Genomic DNA, 13534 nt, shown 5'->3' with positions numbered 1-13534 from the left:
ATGGAAATAGTACCTCACGGACATATGCCAGTGCTAAAGATGAAAAATATGTGCGCATAAAACAACTGTGGCGCAAAAAGTTCAAAGTGAAATCAAATTATGATTCTATTCTTTTAGGAGACGTCTTCAATTATATTGAGTCGCAATTCAAAGATGGAGGTGATGAATTCTGACGCCTGTTTGTGCTTCTTAGCATTTCATCATTCCTTGCGCTGACATTGAACAACGACATTGAAATCAAACTTTTGAAAGTGGTTGAAGATGTGAGTGCCATACCGGAGTATGACTGGTGCTCGTATGTATTAGAATGTTTAGCTAATCTTTCGCAATGAGGCTCGCAGCGTGCGATCTATCTGCTTGGTTGTATCCCTTTCCTTATGATTACTTATTTTCAAATTGCGGTATGATTACCGTGGCAAGAGTTCCCAGATGGGACTTCCACTTATTCAAAGATTGGGATCCAAAACTCTATCGAATAGGTTAAAGGATGTCTTGGACGTGGGGCCACTGGGTCGACTAACTTTGTCGAAGGTGAAGTACCCGCGATGTCAAAACAAGACCCACGATGAGAAGGACACTGTAATACGATGTTGGCTATAGGGGCGCGCCCAAGGCGCCATTGGCAAGCCCTACGCCTCTTCTGATTTCAACGTCGGGTACATCACCCGATAAGAAGTTTATTTAGATTGAACTCCCTCCCGGTGTTGAAGATGACGATGAGTTTAAAGCTAGGGCGGTAGATGTAAGATTTATGTTATGATTGTTTAATTAATCGCATATTTTTTGAATATATATATATATATATATATATATATATATATATATATATATATATATATATATATATATATATATATATAGAGGTAAGATCTAATGAGTCCTCCTCTCAAATTGAGTCCATAAGTCCTCTAGGGCCATTGGATGGCCTCAATGGATGGTTGAGATGAATTTGATTAAAGGCCATTAAAAAGAAAAGGAAAAAAAATGTGGATGGTTGGATTGAGATGGGTGGTTGAGATTGAAAATTACCAAAAAAAATTACCACTAATCAAATTTCTATACACTAATTAATTTTTCTTTCTCTCTCTAGCCCCTAATTAATCAGTTTTGAGTTTTAGATTTCAGAAGTGTAAATGTAATGTTGTATGAGTTTTACAAGTGTAAATGTGACGGAAATTTTGAATTTATATAATTTTAACACTTTACAAGTGTAAATGTGATGTTTTACGAGTGTAAATGTAACATTTTAAGAGTGTAAAATTTATTTTTTGTGACGGAAATTTTGAATTTATATAGTTTTAACACTTTACAAGTGTAAATGTGAAGTTTTACGAGTGTAAATGTAACATTTTTAGAGTGTAAAATTTATTTTTTGTGACGGAAATTTTGAATTTATATAATTTTAACACTTTACAAGTGTAAATGTGAAGTTTTACGAGTGTAAATGTAACATTTTTAGAGTCTAAATTTATTTTTTGTGACGGAAATTTTGAATTTATATAATTTTAACACTTTACAAGTGTAAATGTGAAGTTTTACGAGTGTAAATGTAACATTTTAAGAGTGTAAATTTGATTTTTTGTGACGGAAATTTTGAATTTATATAATTTTAACATTTTACAAGTGTAAATGTGAAGTTTTACGAGTGTAAATGTAACATTTTAAGAGTGTAAATTTGATTTTTTGTGACGGAAATTTTGAATTTATATAATTTTAACATTTTACAAGTGTAAATGTGAGGTTTTACGAGTGTAAATATAACATTTTAAGAGTGTAAAATTTATTTTTTGTGACGGAAATTTTGAATTTATATAATTTTAACACTTTACAAGTGTAAATGTGAAGTTTTACGAGTGTAAATGTAACATTTTTAGAGTGTAAATTTGATTTTTTGTGACGGAAATTTGGAATTTTTATAATTTTAACATTTTACAAGTGTAAATGTGATGTTTTACGAGTGTAAATATAACATTTTTACAGTGTAAATTTGATTTTTTGTGACGGAAATTTTGAATTTACATAATTTTAACATTTTACAAGTGTAAATGTAATATTTTACGAGTGTAAATGTGATGTTTTAAGAGTAAATTGGTCCTTTGAGTGTAACTTTGGTCCTTTATAAGTGAAACTTTAGTCCTTTACGAGTAAAACTTTAGTCCGACTACCAAAAAACACCACCACCGTCGTCCTCCACCACCAACTCATATCCACAAAAAATATGAGTGCAAATCTATATAATTTTAACGAGTGTAAATGTAAAGATATACGAGTGTAAATGTAAAAAATATGAGTGTAAATGTACAAAATATGAGTGTAAATGTAAAGAAATGCGAGTGTAATTGTAAAGAAATAAGGGTGTAAATCTGAAAAATGCGTGTAAATGTAAAGAAATATGAGTGTAAATGTAAAGAAATACGAGTGTAAATGTAAAGAAATACGAGTGTAAATATGAGAAATGCGTGTAAATGTAAAGTAATATAAGTGTAAATGTAAAGAAATACAAGTGTAAATGTAAAGAAATATGAGTGTAAATGTGAGAAGATACAAGTGTAAATTTAAATAAAAATGAGTGTAAATGTGAGGAAATACAAGTGTAAATTTAAAGAATTAGGAGTGTAAATCTGACAAAAATGTATAGAATACGAGTGTAAATCTGAAAATAAATATATTTATTAGATCTAATAATAAAAAACATGACAATATGATTATTTTTCAATAATCTATTATATTTTGTTTAGATCTAAGAATAAAATGTGGTAATTATCTTTAAACACAAATAAGAAAAAAAACAAAAAAAAATATAAAAAAAAAAGGAAAACGAGAAAGAGAGAAACAAAAAAAACAAATAACACACAAATACACACAAACACACAAACTAAAACCAAATAAAACAAGAAAGAGAGAAAGAGAAAAAAAAAAACAAATAACACACAAACAGACAAACTAAAACCAAATAAAACGAGAAAGAGAGAAAGAGAAAAAAAAACAAAGAACACACAAACACACAAACCATAACCTACGGTTACCACCCACAAATGACGACTCTCAGATCTTTAAAAAAAAAAAAAAAGGAAAACGAGAAAGAGAGAAAAGTTGTGGTGGTGGAGGGCGACAGTAGCAGCCGCGGCAGAGGACGAGAGAAAGGTGGCGGTTGGCAGATCTGGTTTTTTTTTTTAAATCGAGGGGATACGGGGGTGGTGGAGTTGTGGGTTGGGCGGTTGGTGGTGGTAGATCTGGTATGATGGGAGGTGGTGGTGGTCGTCGTGGGGGATGGTGGCGTAAGGCTGCGTGGTGTTGTGGTCGTCGGCAGGAGAGGTGAGTCGTGGTGATGGTGGCGGGTGTGTGAGTGGTGGGTGGTGCGTCGTGATGGCGGCGGGTGTCTGAGTGGTGGGTGCTATGACGGTGGTGTATGGTGATACTGATGAGGATAAGAGGAGAATGAGGGGGAAAAAATTTTTTGATTAGTTTTGAATTTTTTGGGTTTTTAGAGAGATGAGAGAAATGTAATTGTGTGAGATGAGAGAGAAGTGAGTGGAAAATAAATGATATATAGTAAAATTAGTAGTTGATTAGTGGAGGTAGTGAGGGAAAGTGATTAATTAGCTTCAATCCCCTTCATTTAGTATTAATCCCTCCCTTTTCCCCTTCAATCTCAACCCTCCATCCTATCTTTTTAATGGTCCTAAGGAGGACTTAGGGACTCAATGAAGGAAGGAGGACTCACTTGATCCTTCCTCTCTCTCTCTCTCTCTCTCTCTCTCTCTATATATATATATATATATATATATATATATATATATATATATATATATATATATATATATATATATATATATATATATATATATATTGAGCAGGTATATTTTGTGTATCTAGACTCTTAAATCTTTTTTTGTTACCAACTGTAGGGTGTACATGAGCTGTACTTGAAGATTCAAAGGAACGCTGTGGCGTTCTATTCCTGGTATACGGATGCAGCTGCAATGCTTAAGAATTTAACAACAGGTGCTTCTTCTTCAACTGATCTTGTTCCGTCACAAGCGACGCAAGCTTTTTTTGAAGGTGCAAAGGTGAAGGAATATGTTGAAGAAGTTGGAAATTTAGCTTCCCAAATGAAGAAGTATAATGATAACGCTCCCTCATTGTCCGATGTTGGCCAAGAAAAAAACAAAGTGCCAAAAAAAAAACAAAGGCAAGCAAGAAAAGAAAGACCAAGGTTCCTAAGTTCGAGTTTACGCCTACTGTAGAGCCTGTATCACTTGCAGAAGATTCTGATTTGGGTGATAAAGCAGGTGATGCGGCGATGTCACATGTAATGGAGACCGCTGATTTCTACAACACCGCTGAACTTAACGAAGCCTGTCGACGAGAGGAAGAGGAATGCGGGCTACTTTTAACCGACGACTTGACTCAATTATCTGATCGGCAGATTCTAGAAAAAATTTATAGCCCGGATGAAGTTGAAGAAGCTTACACAAAGCCCTCATTGAACGAGGAGCAGGAAAGTTTGGGAGGGGAAGTGCCTGACACTAGTGGTGCCCCTGAGAAAGCTGAACATGTTGTTGAGACGTGTAAATCAGAAGCAACGAATAAGGTTGATGCGGATGTGGTAGGTCAGTCAACTGAAGATGGTTCATCTTCAGTTCAACTAAAATTTATTTCGACTGCTGATATTGAGAACGCGTTGCAAGGTTTGACAGATATTGGTCATGGTGGTGGTGAAGCGGTACAAGGATGCGTACAGATAGGTGAGGATGAGATTGTGCAGGGTATGGATATGGAGCTGGCTCAAGAACAGGGGCCTGTTTCTGGTGAAGGGGAGGCGTCTTTTTCAAAAGTAGCAAACAAGGTGGATGCGGATGTGGTAGTCCCGTCAATTGAAGATGGATCATCTTCTTTTCAGTTGAAATTTATAGCGATAGCTGATATTGATAACGCGATGAAAAAGTTGTCAGACAGGGGCGACAGTGAAGTGGCACAGGGTGGTGCACTGAGAGAACAGGACGAGGCTGTGCAGGGAATGGATATGGAGCCGCCTCAAGATCAGGGGACCCGCTGTGGGCCTGAATCAGTGGTGGTTGGAGTAGTGCCTAGCGTGGATGTGGATGTTAGCGGTGCACCGACAATCCAGGATGAGGCTGTGCAGGGCATGGACATGGAGTCGCCCCAAGACCAGGGGCCCTGCCGTGGGCCCGAACCACTCGTGGTTGGACGAGTGCCTGGTGAGGCTGTGGATGTTAGCGGTGCACCGGGAGTGGATAAGCCTGTTGACCGACGCCAAGTTAGTGGTACGAAAGCACCGGATGGTGAGCCTGGCGTTGTTCCGACCACAGTCTGTGAAGATGCATCGTAAGAAGGGTTAGAGATTGGTAGTGGCATGGTCAACGAGGAAGGTGAGGGCCCTACTGAACAACTCGGTTGTGCTGGTTCATTTCAGAATGATGACAAGCCCATGGATGTTGCAGAGGGAGCAGATAAGGTGGTAGTCGAAGCACCCTCCTCTGAGTTTAAGTTGCCGGAATTTTAGTGTACGTTTATATCTACTGCAGAGCTAGCCGAGGCATTTAAGGGGTTCCGGGTGAGGATTTTGGAACGACTGATGTGGCAGGCCCTTCTCAACCAGCCGTTTCCGCGGATGGTCGGGAAATTTATGTCCCCCGGAGTAATATGGATCACCACCCTTTCCTATTTCATTCACCTGAGCCCTTACAGTGCATGGAAGTGGTCCCCGAGAATCGACTTGCACCATGGATTGTGGGGAACCCATGCCGAAAGCGGGGCTTTATTCTTGTAGACCTGCAGCTGAATAAGAAATTATTTAGGGGTGTTTTTAAGGAAAGGAAATACGTCCTGGACTACGTATTTAACAAATCAGAAGATTGGTTGAAAGGGTGAGTCGATTAATTTCTATGTCAAACATATTAATACTTATATGTTGTCGTAACCATGTTCGCCGTATATAATTTTTTCTTTTTTTTTAGCGAAGAATTGGCGCTTTTTTCAGACTTTTTCTTCGTGTCACGAGAAGACATGTTAACCCTTGAACCTGGACAGGAAGTTATGAATTCTGGAATCGATTGTTGGTGCCTACTAATCAATAAGATGATGTATGACCAAACTGCACCAGTTGCATCCTCTCGTTGTTTCTTCGGGCTTAGTCACACCGTACTTGCCCTATCCTCACTCAATGCAATTTTTATAGTTCCAATTTAATTGTAACGTAAGTGTCTAAATTTAATAGCGCTGCCCTTCATTTGAACAGAGCCCTGCACTGGATATTTGGAAAGCCAAGAAGAAAGGAATTGTTCTTGACAAAAAGGACGAAATCTGGGCTGGGTGGGATGCTTGGATTCAATTCTGTTTGTCTCCATTTCAACTTGGATCTGATATGGTAAGTGTAAATGTGACCTATTGTGAAGTGTAAATGTCATCACACCGAAAGTGTATATGTGATTTTCACAGAAAGTGTAAATGCCTGGATGTGATTAAGAAGAAAGTGTAAATGTCATGAAATATGAAGTGTAAATGTGATACATAGTGAAGTGTAAATGTCACGATGTATAGTGTAAATGTGATTATATTGAAAGTGTAAATGTGATGACATAGTGAGTGTAAAGGTAACTAAATAGAAAGTGTAAATGTCAGCACATATAAAGTGTAAATGTGAATATATGTAAAGTGTAAATGTCATGAATACGAAGTGTAAACGTGAGACATAGTGAACTGTAAATGTCGTGAGATATTGTGAAGTGTAAATGTAATGAAATATGAAGTGTAAATGTGATACATAGTGAAGTGTAAATGCCATGATGTATAGTGGAAATGTGATTATATAGAAAGTGTAAATGTGATGACATAGGGAGTGTTAAGGTGACTAAAATAGGAAGTGTAAATGTCAAAGACATATAAAGTGTAAATGTGAATATATGGAAAGTGTAAATGTCATCACATAGGAAGTGTAAATGTGAGATATAGTGAAGTGTAAAAGTTATGACACAGGGAGTGTAAAGGTGACTAAATATGAAGTGTAAATGTCATGACATATATAGTGTAAATGTGAATATATGGAAAGTGTAAATGTCATGACACAGGGACTGTAAATGTGACGAATTATTGAAAGTGTAAATCTGAAATTTTTACTGAGTGTATCTTTTATGTCTTTGTTGTCACACCCGCCAGGTCTTCATCCCGATCTTATATGGCAATAATGATCATTACAGCTGTGCATGTATAAACTTCATTTCCGAGCAGATTGAGTACTTGGACAACCGTCGATACGACGATGATTTTGAGAAGCTTCCATATTTTGGAATTTCCCGTATTGCGGTAATAATTATAAATAGCATAGCTTAATTTGTTCTTTAGTGTCGATGTATTCTGGAATTGTAAACACTGTTTGTAAATTGACTTTTTTTTTCAAATTCCTTTTACAAAGGTGATTTAATGGGTGCGTATCTGGAGTCTAAAGGGTTTGTCAGAGGTTCAAAGGTTGCCGGGTTCAAATTTGTGAATGTCGAATTTAAATGGCAAGGTACGGGTTATTCTGCGTTTGATTGCGGGGTGTACATGATGATACACATGCTGCTTTTCAATGGGAAGCTATTTGATCGCGCCTTAGGTGAGAGGGACGTTCAACCTCGTCCGGGATGAAGTGGTGTCGATTCTTATCCCGAGTGACCATAACAAAGTGAGGGAGAGCGTTCGCTCAAGGATAACCCAATTCGGGAAAAGTATGGTCAAGGTCCGAACCCGGTCTCCAATGTTGCACGAAGCGGAGTCCGGACGATGAGGAAGAGATTACGTACGATAAACGTCCCGTGTTGCGCCCCACCCCTAATCGCGTAGAAGGAAGCCCTGTGGTCAATCCTGTAGCCATACAGGCGGAAATCAGCCCCGTTGTTGTTCAAGCGTCAGCGCAGTCGTCAGGTAGCCAACCTTTGTCAGCCGTACGGAGCCGTCCCCGGGGCGGAGGGGATGGCTTGGTTGCTCAATTGACTGTGGGGTCACCGCACGCAGACTCTTGTTGTCTCGACCTTCTTACGGAACAATCAAAGCTTGGTCAGGGGTATTCGATCACGTCGAAAGCATGCGGTGGACTATTGCTTGTAAGACGACTACAACTTTGAAAATTCATTAGTACCTGCCATACTCTTATAACAGGGCCAATTAGTTACGATATTTAATTTGTAACTACTTCTCAATTTCTTACTATTACACGTGTGTTTTATCGCAGCGAATCAATCTCTTGATACGAGGGCATGCCCGCTGTCCGGTCCGACATCATGACCATGCTTCCCGAGGTTGTAATGTCGCTTTGTCATGTCATTGAGTCGTGGGTCGCTTTTTTGAACCATTTGGAGTCCGTTTGAATACTTACTTCCTAGGATGGCCTTCTTTGGGATACGTCATATGGTACACCCCCCCCCCCCTACAAAGCCTAAAAGTTATACATTAGTTCTTACTTTTATTATGTAGTCTCACTCATTTATCTGAACAGGAATATATCATGCTGCTTTTGGATATACGTGAAGCAGGCTCACAGTCTAATGACATCACTGATCGGCTGTATCACATTTGGGATACCTTCATCCAGGATTGTGGTAAAACTTTCAACCTGAATGCCCAGTTTATTTTCGTACCTGTCAACGTTGGTGGGCACTTTGCATGCGTCTGTATAAATTTTGGACAACAAACTATTGATCTTCTTGACTACCAACATCATGCCAACTGGGATCAGTCCGAAATGTGCAATGTTACTCGCCAAGTGGCATCACCGTTTAGCGATTATTTGGACGTCGAACGGACGGGGGATATGAGATTACTAGCTTTGAGCATCGGCAAATCCCGTTCAGGCGCCAAACACCCCTTCTTAACATAACAGAATCAGGGATTTTCTGTATGATGTATATGCTGATATACGAGGGTCAACCTTTTGAGCATCCAGACTTGGAGAGGAAGAGGAATCGACGATACTTGGTAGTCGAGTTGGTGGCGACGCTTGTTCTAGCTGACATAAATGTCAACAGAGACATTTTTGAAGCAAAGTTGAATGGGTTTATCGCTGGAAAAGAAGATTTATGGGCCAAGTTACAAAAGAAGCGCAAAATTAAGGCCGTGTTGTCGAAAAAGTGAACAATTTGTGGACATAATTTTTTTTGTAAATGTATTTTGTTTGGAAATCTTGAACTTAGAAAAGATAGTTTTGTACTGTGGTTGGCAATGTTTGCAAGTGTAAGCTTTACAGTAATGAAGTGTAATGGTAAATTACACTAATGAAGTGTAATGGTTGACTATTTTTTGGCATTTATAATCATAGTTTATTCAAAGTGTAAATGTGACTAAATTGCAAGTGTAACTGTTATCACACTTGTAATTTAGTCACATTTACACTTTAAGTGTAAATGTTAACACACTTAAAGTGTAAATGTTAACATTGTCAGTGTCAACTTAATCATACTGAAAGTGTGAATGTAAACACACTGAAATTAAATTGAATGCAGTGTAAATGTGGTGACATGGGAAGTGTAAATGTGGTGACAGCCCAAGTGTAAATGTGAATAAAAAAAAGTGCAAATAAGAACAAATAGGAAGTGTAAATTTGAATATAGGAGAAGTGTAAATGTGAACAAATAAAGTGTAAAACTGACTTAATTGGAAGTGTAAATGTGAAGATATTCAAAGTGTAAATGTGAGGATACAGTATGTGTAAATGTGAAGTTACTGGAAGTGTAAATGTGCTGACATGGGAAGTGTAAATGTTAACACCAGTTATTTGAAAATAAGTGTAACTGTTCCTTGAAATAACATAAGTAATCCAAAATAAGTTCAAGTAACACAATGTTTGGCTATCTAATAAAACAGCGATATTTTGGTCTTATGACAGTGTAACTCTAACGTTGGTGTTACTAAAAGTTACACCAACTGCAGTTCACAGTTACGCTGCCATGAGACCAATTCCTTATCGCCCGCTCCAGTTATAGCACATCAAAGTTTTAAGTTACACACTCAAAATATATAGAGCAACACTGGTCACTGATCTGACGTCTATTCTTGTTCTGAATCCAGCTCTTCCTCTCCTCTCCTTCATCCTCTTCTGGTTCAGACGACCCTTCGCACAATGGTGCGTGTGCTGAGAAGGGGTTAGGGCAGTTTCTCTTGTCGTGATTTGTCATTCTCTTGCAATTCTTACACTTATGTTTGGGTTTCCTAGCCAACACCATTGCTTTTGTTTTGGCTGACACCAATCTTTTTCCGGTCCCCTTGTTTTTCGAATTCTTTGGTGGCAATATCGTCACTACCTTACATGCCGTACAATTCAGAAATTTCTCCATTTGTTGATTTTTATTCAACACTTCCCCTAATGGTCACAGGGACTGTTTAAATGATCTAATTACAGCAGAAAAGCTGTCAACATCAGCTATTCCTTTGTCTCGAAGGAGCCCTACAGCTTCATGAACTTCTGACCACATTATTGACATTGCAATTTGTTTTTCATCGATGACTTGCATGTGTTTCTGTTCCTTCACCATCAGTATTTAAAATCCTTAATCGGAGATACTCTTTTATCCATCTATTCAGAACATAATATTCTGGTATAGTCTTTATCCCACTTGCTGAAAAAATCCAAATTATATGGCGGCATAGGATTCCGATTCTTTCAAACATCGTACAACTGCAGCTTGCTTTACGTGTACCTGTGTCATCAGATAAAGCTAGCATGTAAGTGTGAACATTAAAAATAGTGTCACTGATGTAAAGTGTAAATGTATTGAATTGTAAAGTGTAAATGTTAAGTTATTATAAGTGTAAATGTAATGATCTAAAGTGTAAATGTCATGAATACGAAGTGTAAACGTGAGACATAGTGAACTGTAAATGTCGTGAGATATTGTGAAGTGTAAATGTAATGAAATATGAAGTGTAAATGTGATACATAATGAAGTGTAAATGCCATGATGTATAGTGGAAATGTGATTATATAGAAAGTGTAAATGTGATGACATAGGGAGTGTTAAGGTGACTAAATAGGAAGTGTAAATGTCAGCACATATAAAGTGTAAATGTGAATATATGAAAAGTGTAAATGTCATCACATAGGAAGTGTAAATGTGAGATATAGTGAAGTGTAAAAGTTATGACACAGGGAGTGTAAAGGTGACTAAATATGAAGTGTAAATGTCATGACATATATAGTGTAAATGTGAATATATGGAAAGTGTAAATGTCATGACACAGGGACTGTAAATGTGACGAATTATTGAAAGTGTAAATCTGAAATTTTTACTGAGTGTATCTTTTATGTCTTTGTTGTCACACCCGCGCGTTAAAAATAGTGTCACTGATGTAAAGTGTAAATGTCATTAATTGTAAAGTGTAAATGCTAAGTAATTAGAAGTGTGAATGTAAACTAATAGGAAGTGTAAATGTTAAGGTACTAGAAGTGTAAATGTTAAGTTATAGGGGAGTTAAATGTGTAAATGTCATTTGATGTAAAGTGTAAATGTCATATGAACGTTAAAAATAGTGTCACTGATGTAAAGTGTAAATGTAGTGAATTGTAAAGTGTAATTGTTAAGTTATTAGAAGTGTAAATGTAATAATCTAAAGTGTAAATGTCATGAATTGTAAAGTGTAAATGCTAAGTAATTAGAAGTGTAAATGTAAACTAATAGGAAGTGTAAATGTTAAGGTACTAGAAGTGTAAATGTTAAATGTGTAAATGTCATATGATGTAAAGTGTAAATGTCATGAAATGTAGTGTAAATGTCAATAAGTGAAAAGTGTAAATGTTAAGGTATAGGAAGTGTAAATGTCATATGATGTAAATGTAATGATCTAAAGTGTAAATGTCATGAATTGTAAAGTGTAAATGCTAAGTAATTAGAAGTGTAAATGTAAACTAATAGGAAGTGTAAATGTTAAGGTACTAGAAGTGTAAATGTTAAGTTATAGGGTAGTTAAATGTGTAAATGTCATATGATGTAAATTGTAAATGTCAGGAAATGTAGTGTAAATGTCAATAAGTGGAAAAGTGTCAATGTTAAGGTATAGGAAGTGTAAATGTGAAGGTATTAGAAGTGTAAATGTTAAGTTATATGGATTTAAATGTGTAAATGTCATATGATGTAAAGTGTAAATGTCATGAAATGTAGTGTAAATGTCAATAAGTGAAAAGTGTAAATGTTAAGGTATAGCAAGTGTAAATGTCATATGATGTAAAGTGTAAATGTTAAGTTATAGGATTTTAAATGAGATAAAAACAGAAAGTGTAAATGTCATAGGAAGTGTAAACTACCTTGACTGTACTCAACTTCAAAATTCTTCTTTCTGGTTGAATCTTTGACAGTAATTACCTCTAGCTCGCCCCTCTCAGTGAAACCTCCTGTTCTACATGTATCAATTGAGAAGATGGCTTCTTGTTTGAATTTTTGGAAAGCTGAATAGGTGTACACCTTTGCAGCATGAATCTCTAATGTCAGATGTGTTGACGCCGTTGCGGACGAGTGCTTATCCATGTTGTCAAGCTGCTTCTGTGTATGTCTTTGTTGGTCCATAGCGCTCTCAAAACGCATCCAAAACTCAACCAATGTTCCTGACTTGTGCTCAAACCTTTTGAAAAAGCTATTTTCGCTCTCTGATCTTTGAGTTGTCCTCATAATCGGTGCCATCCTCAAGTCTCTGCAATGCGCCATCACCCACTGTCCCCTTATAGCATATGTATCTGCAAACCAATCATTTATGCCAACACCATGATCTTGAATTATTTGCTCCCAGATACTATCAAATTCTACTGCCTCAAGCTCATCGTCCCATATAATGTCATTAATTTTACATATGAACTCATTATAATCGCTTCTCGAGACGCCAAACTTACTTGGCATTTTGTTCATTATATGCCACATACAGAACCGATGGCGCGCTGTCTTGAAAACAAGAGGGACAGATTTGATAATACCTGGGTCCTGATCTGTAATTATGTACTCGGGTTCCTTACCCCATTGCTTGTAAAAACCTTTGAAAACCCAATTAAATGACTCATAATCTTCCCTTGCAACTAGAGCCCCACGAGCGTCACGGATCGTTTATGGTGGTCAACACCTGTGAATGGTGTGAATACCATAGAATACTAATTGGTGGAGTAAGTTGGGTCGAATGACACCGCATCACCAAAAATTTTGTAATTATCTCGAGCGGTACCGTCCGCCCATATGGCCCTACGTAGGCTGCCATCATCGTCAAGGTCATAGTCAAAGTAGAAACCTATTCTTGTTTCAGTCATTTCCTTGAAATGGTCAACAAACAACTGACCATCCCGTTCGTGAATGAAACATTTAACATCCCTATAGAAGTTCTTAAAATCATTTAAGCTTGCTCCAATGTTTTCGTATCCATTCACTTGTTCTTTGCAGATTCTGTATGTTTTTGTTGCTCCTATCTTCAGCTGCCAATCAATCATTAACAGATACGTCATCAAAATATAACATGAATGGAATTATTTATTTAGTATAGAGAGTGATTATGTATTTCCAACCCT

At 37.1% G+C, this 13534-nt stretch overlaps 1 protein-coding gene across 1 annotated transcript; it reads right to left on the bottom strand.

The window, feature by feature from the left end:
• Positions 1-9992: 9992 nt before the first annotated feature.
• Positions 9993-12881, bottom strand: LOC141628979 (uncharacterized). The gene is made up of 3 exons (XM_074442059.1): positions 12354-12881; positions 10395-10520; positions 9993-10298 (listed from the first exon to the last, which is right to left on the bottom strand). Exons 1-3 carry the CDS (start codon positions 12879-12881, stop codon positions 9993-9995), a joined length of 960 nt encoding a protein of 319 aa, XP_074298160.1.
• Positions 12882-13534: the final 653 nt, after the last annotated feature.

This window comes from Silene latifolia, chromosome Y (genome assembly GCF_048544455.1).
Source record: "Silene latifolia isolate original U9 population chromosome Y, ASM4854445v1, whole genome shotgun sequence".
NCBI classification, from domain to species: domain Eukaryota; kingdom Viridiplantae; phylum Streptophyta; class Magnoliopsida; order Caryophyllales; family Caryophyllaceae; genus Silene; species Silene latifolia.
This window is presented reverse-complemented; position numbering and strand designations above follow the sequence as displayed.

Coding starts and splice junctions, on each gene's coding strand:
- LOC141628979 (XM_074442059.1), bottom strand. CDS start 12,881: ATGCCAAGTAAGTTTGGCGTCTCGAGAAGCGATTATAATGAGTTCATA. Junction 10,521..12,353: donor CTGAGAGGGGCGAGCTAGAG/GTAATTACTGTC, acceptor CTGATGGTGAAG/GAACAGAAACACATGCAAGT. Junction 10,299..10,394: donor ATGTTGACAGCTTTTCTGCT/GTAATTAGATCA, acceptor ACGGCATGTAAG/GTAGTGACGATATTGCCACC.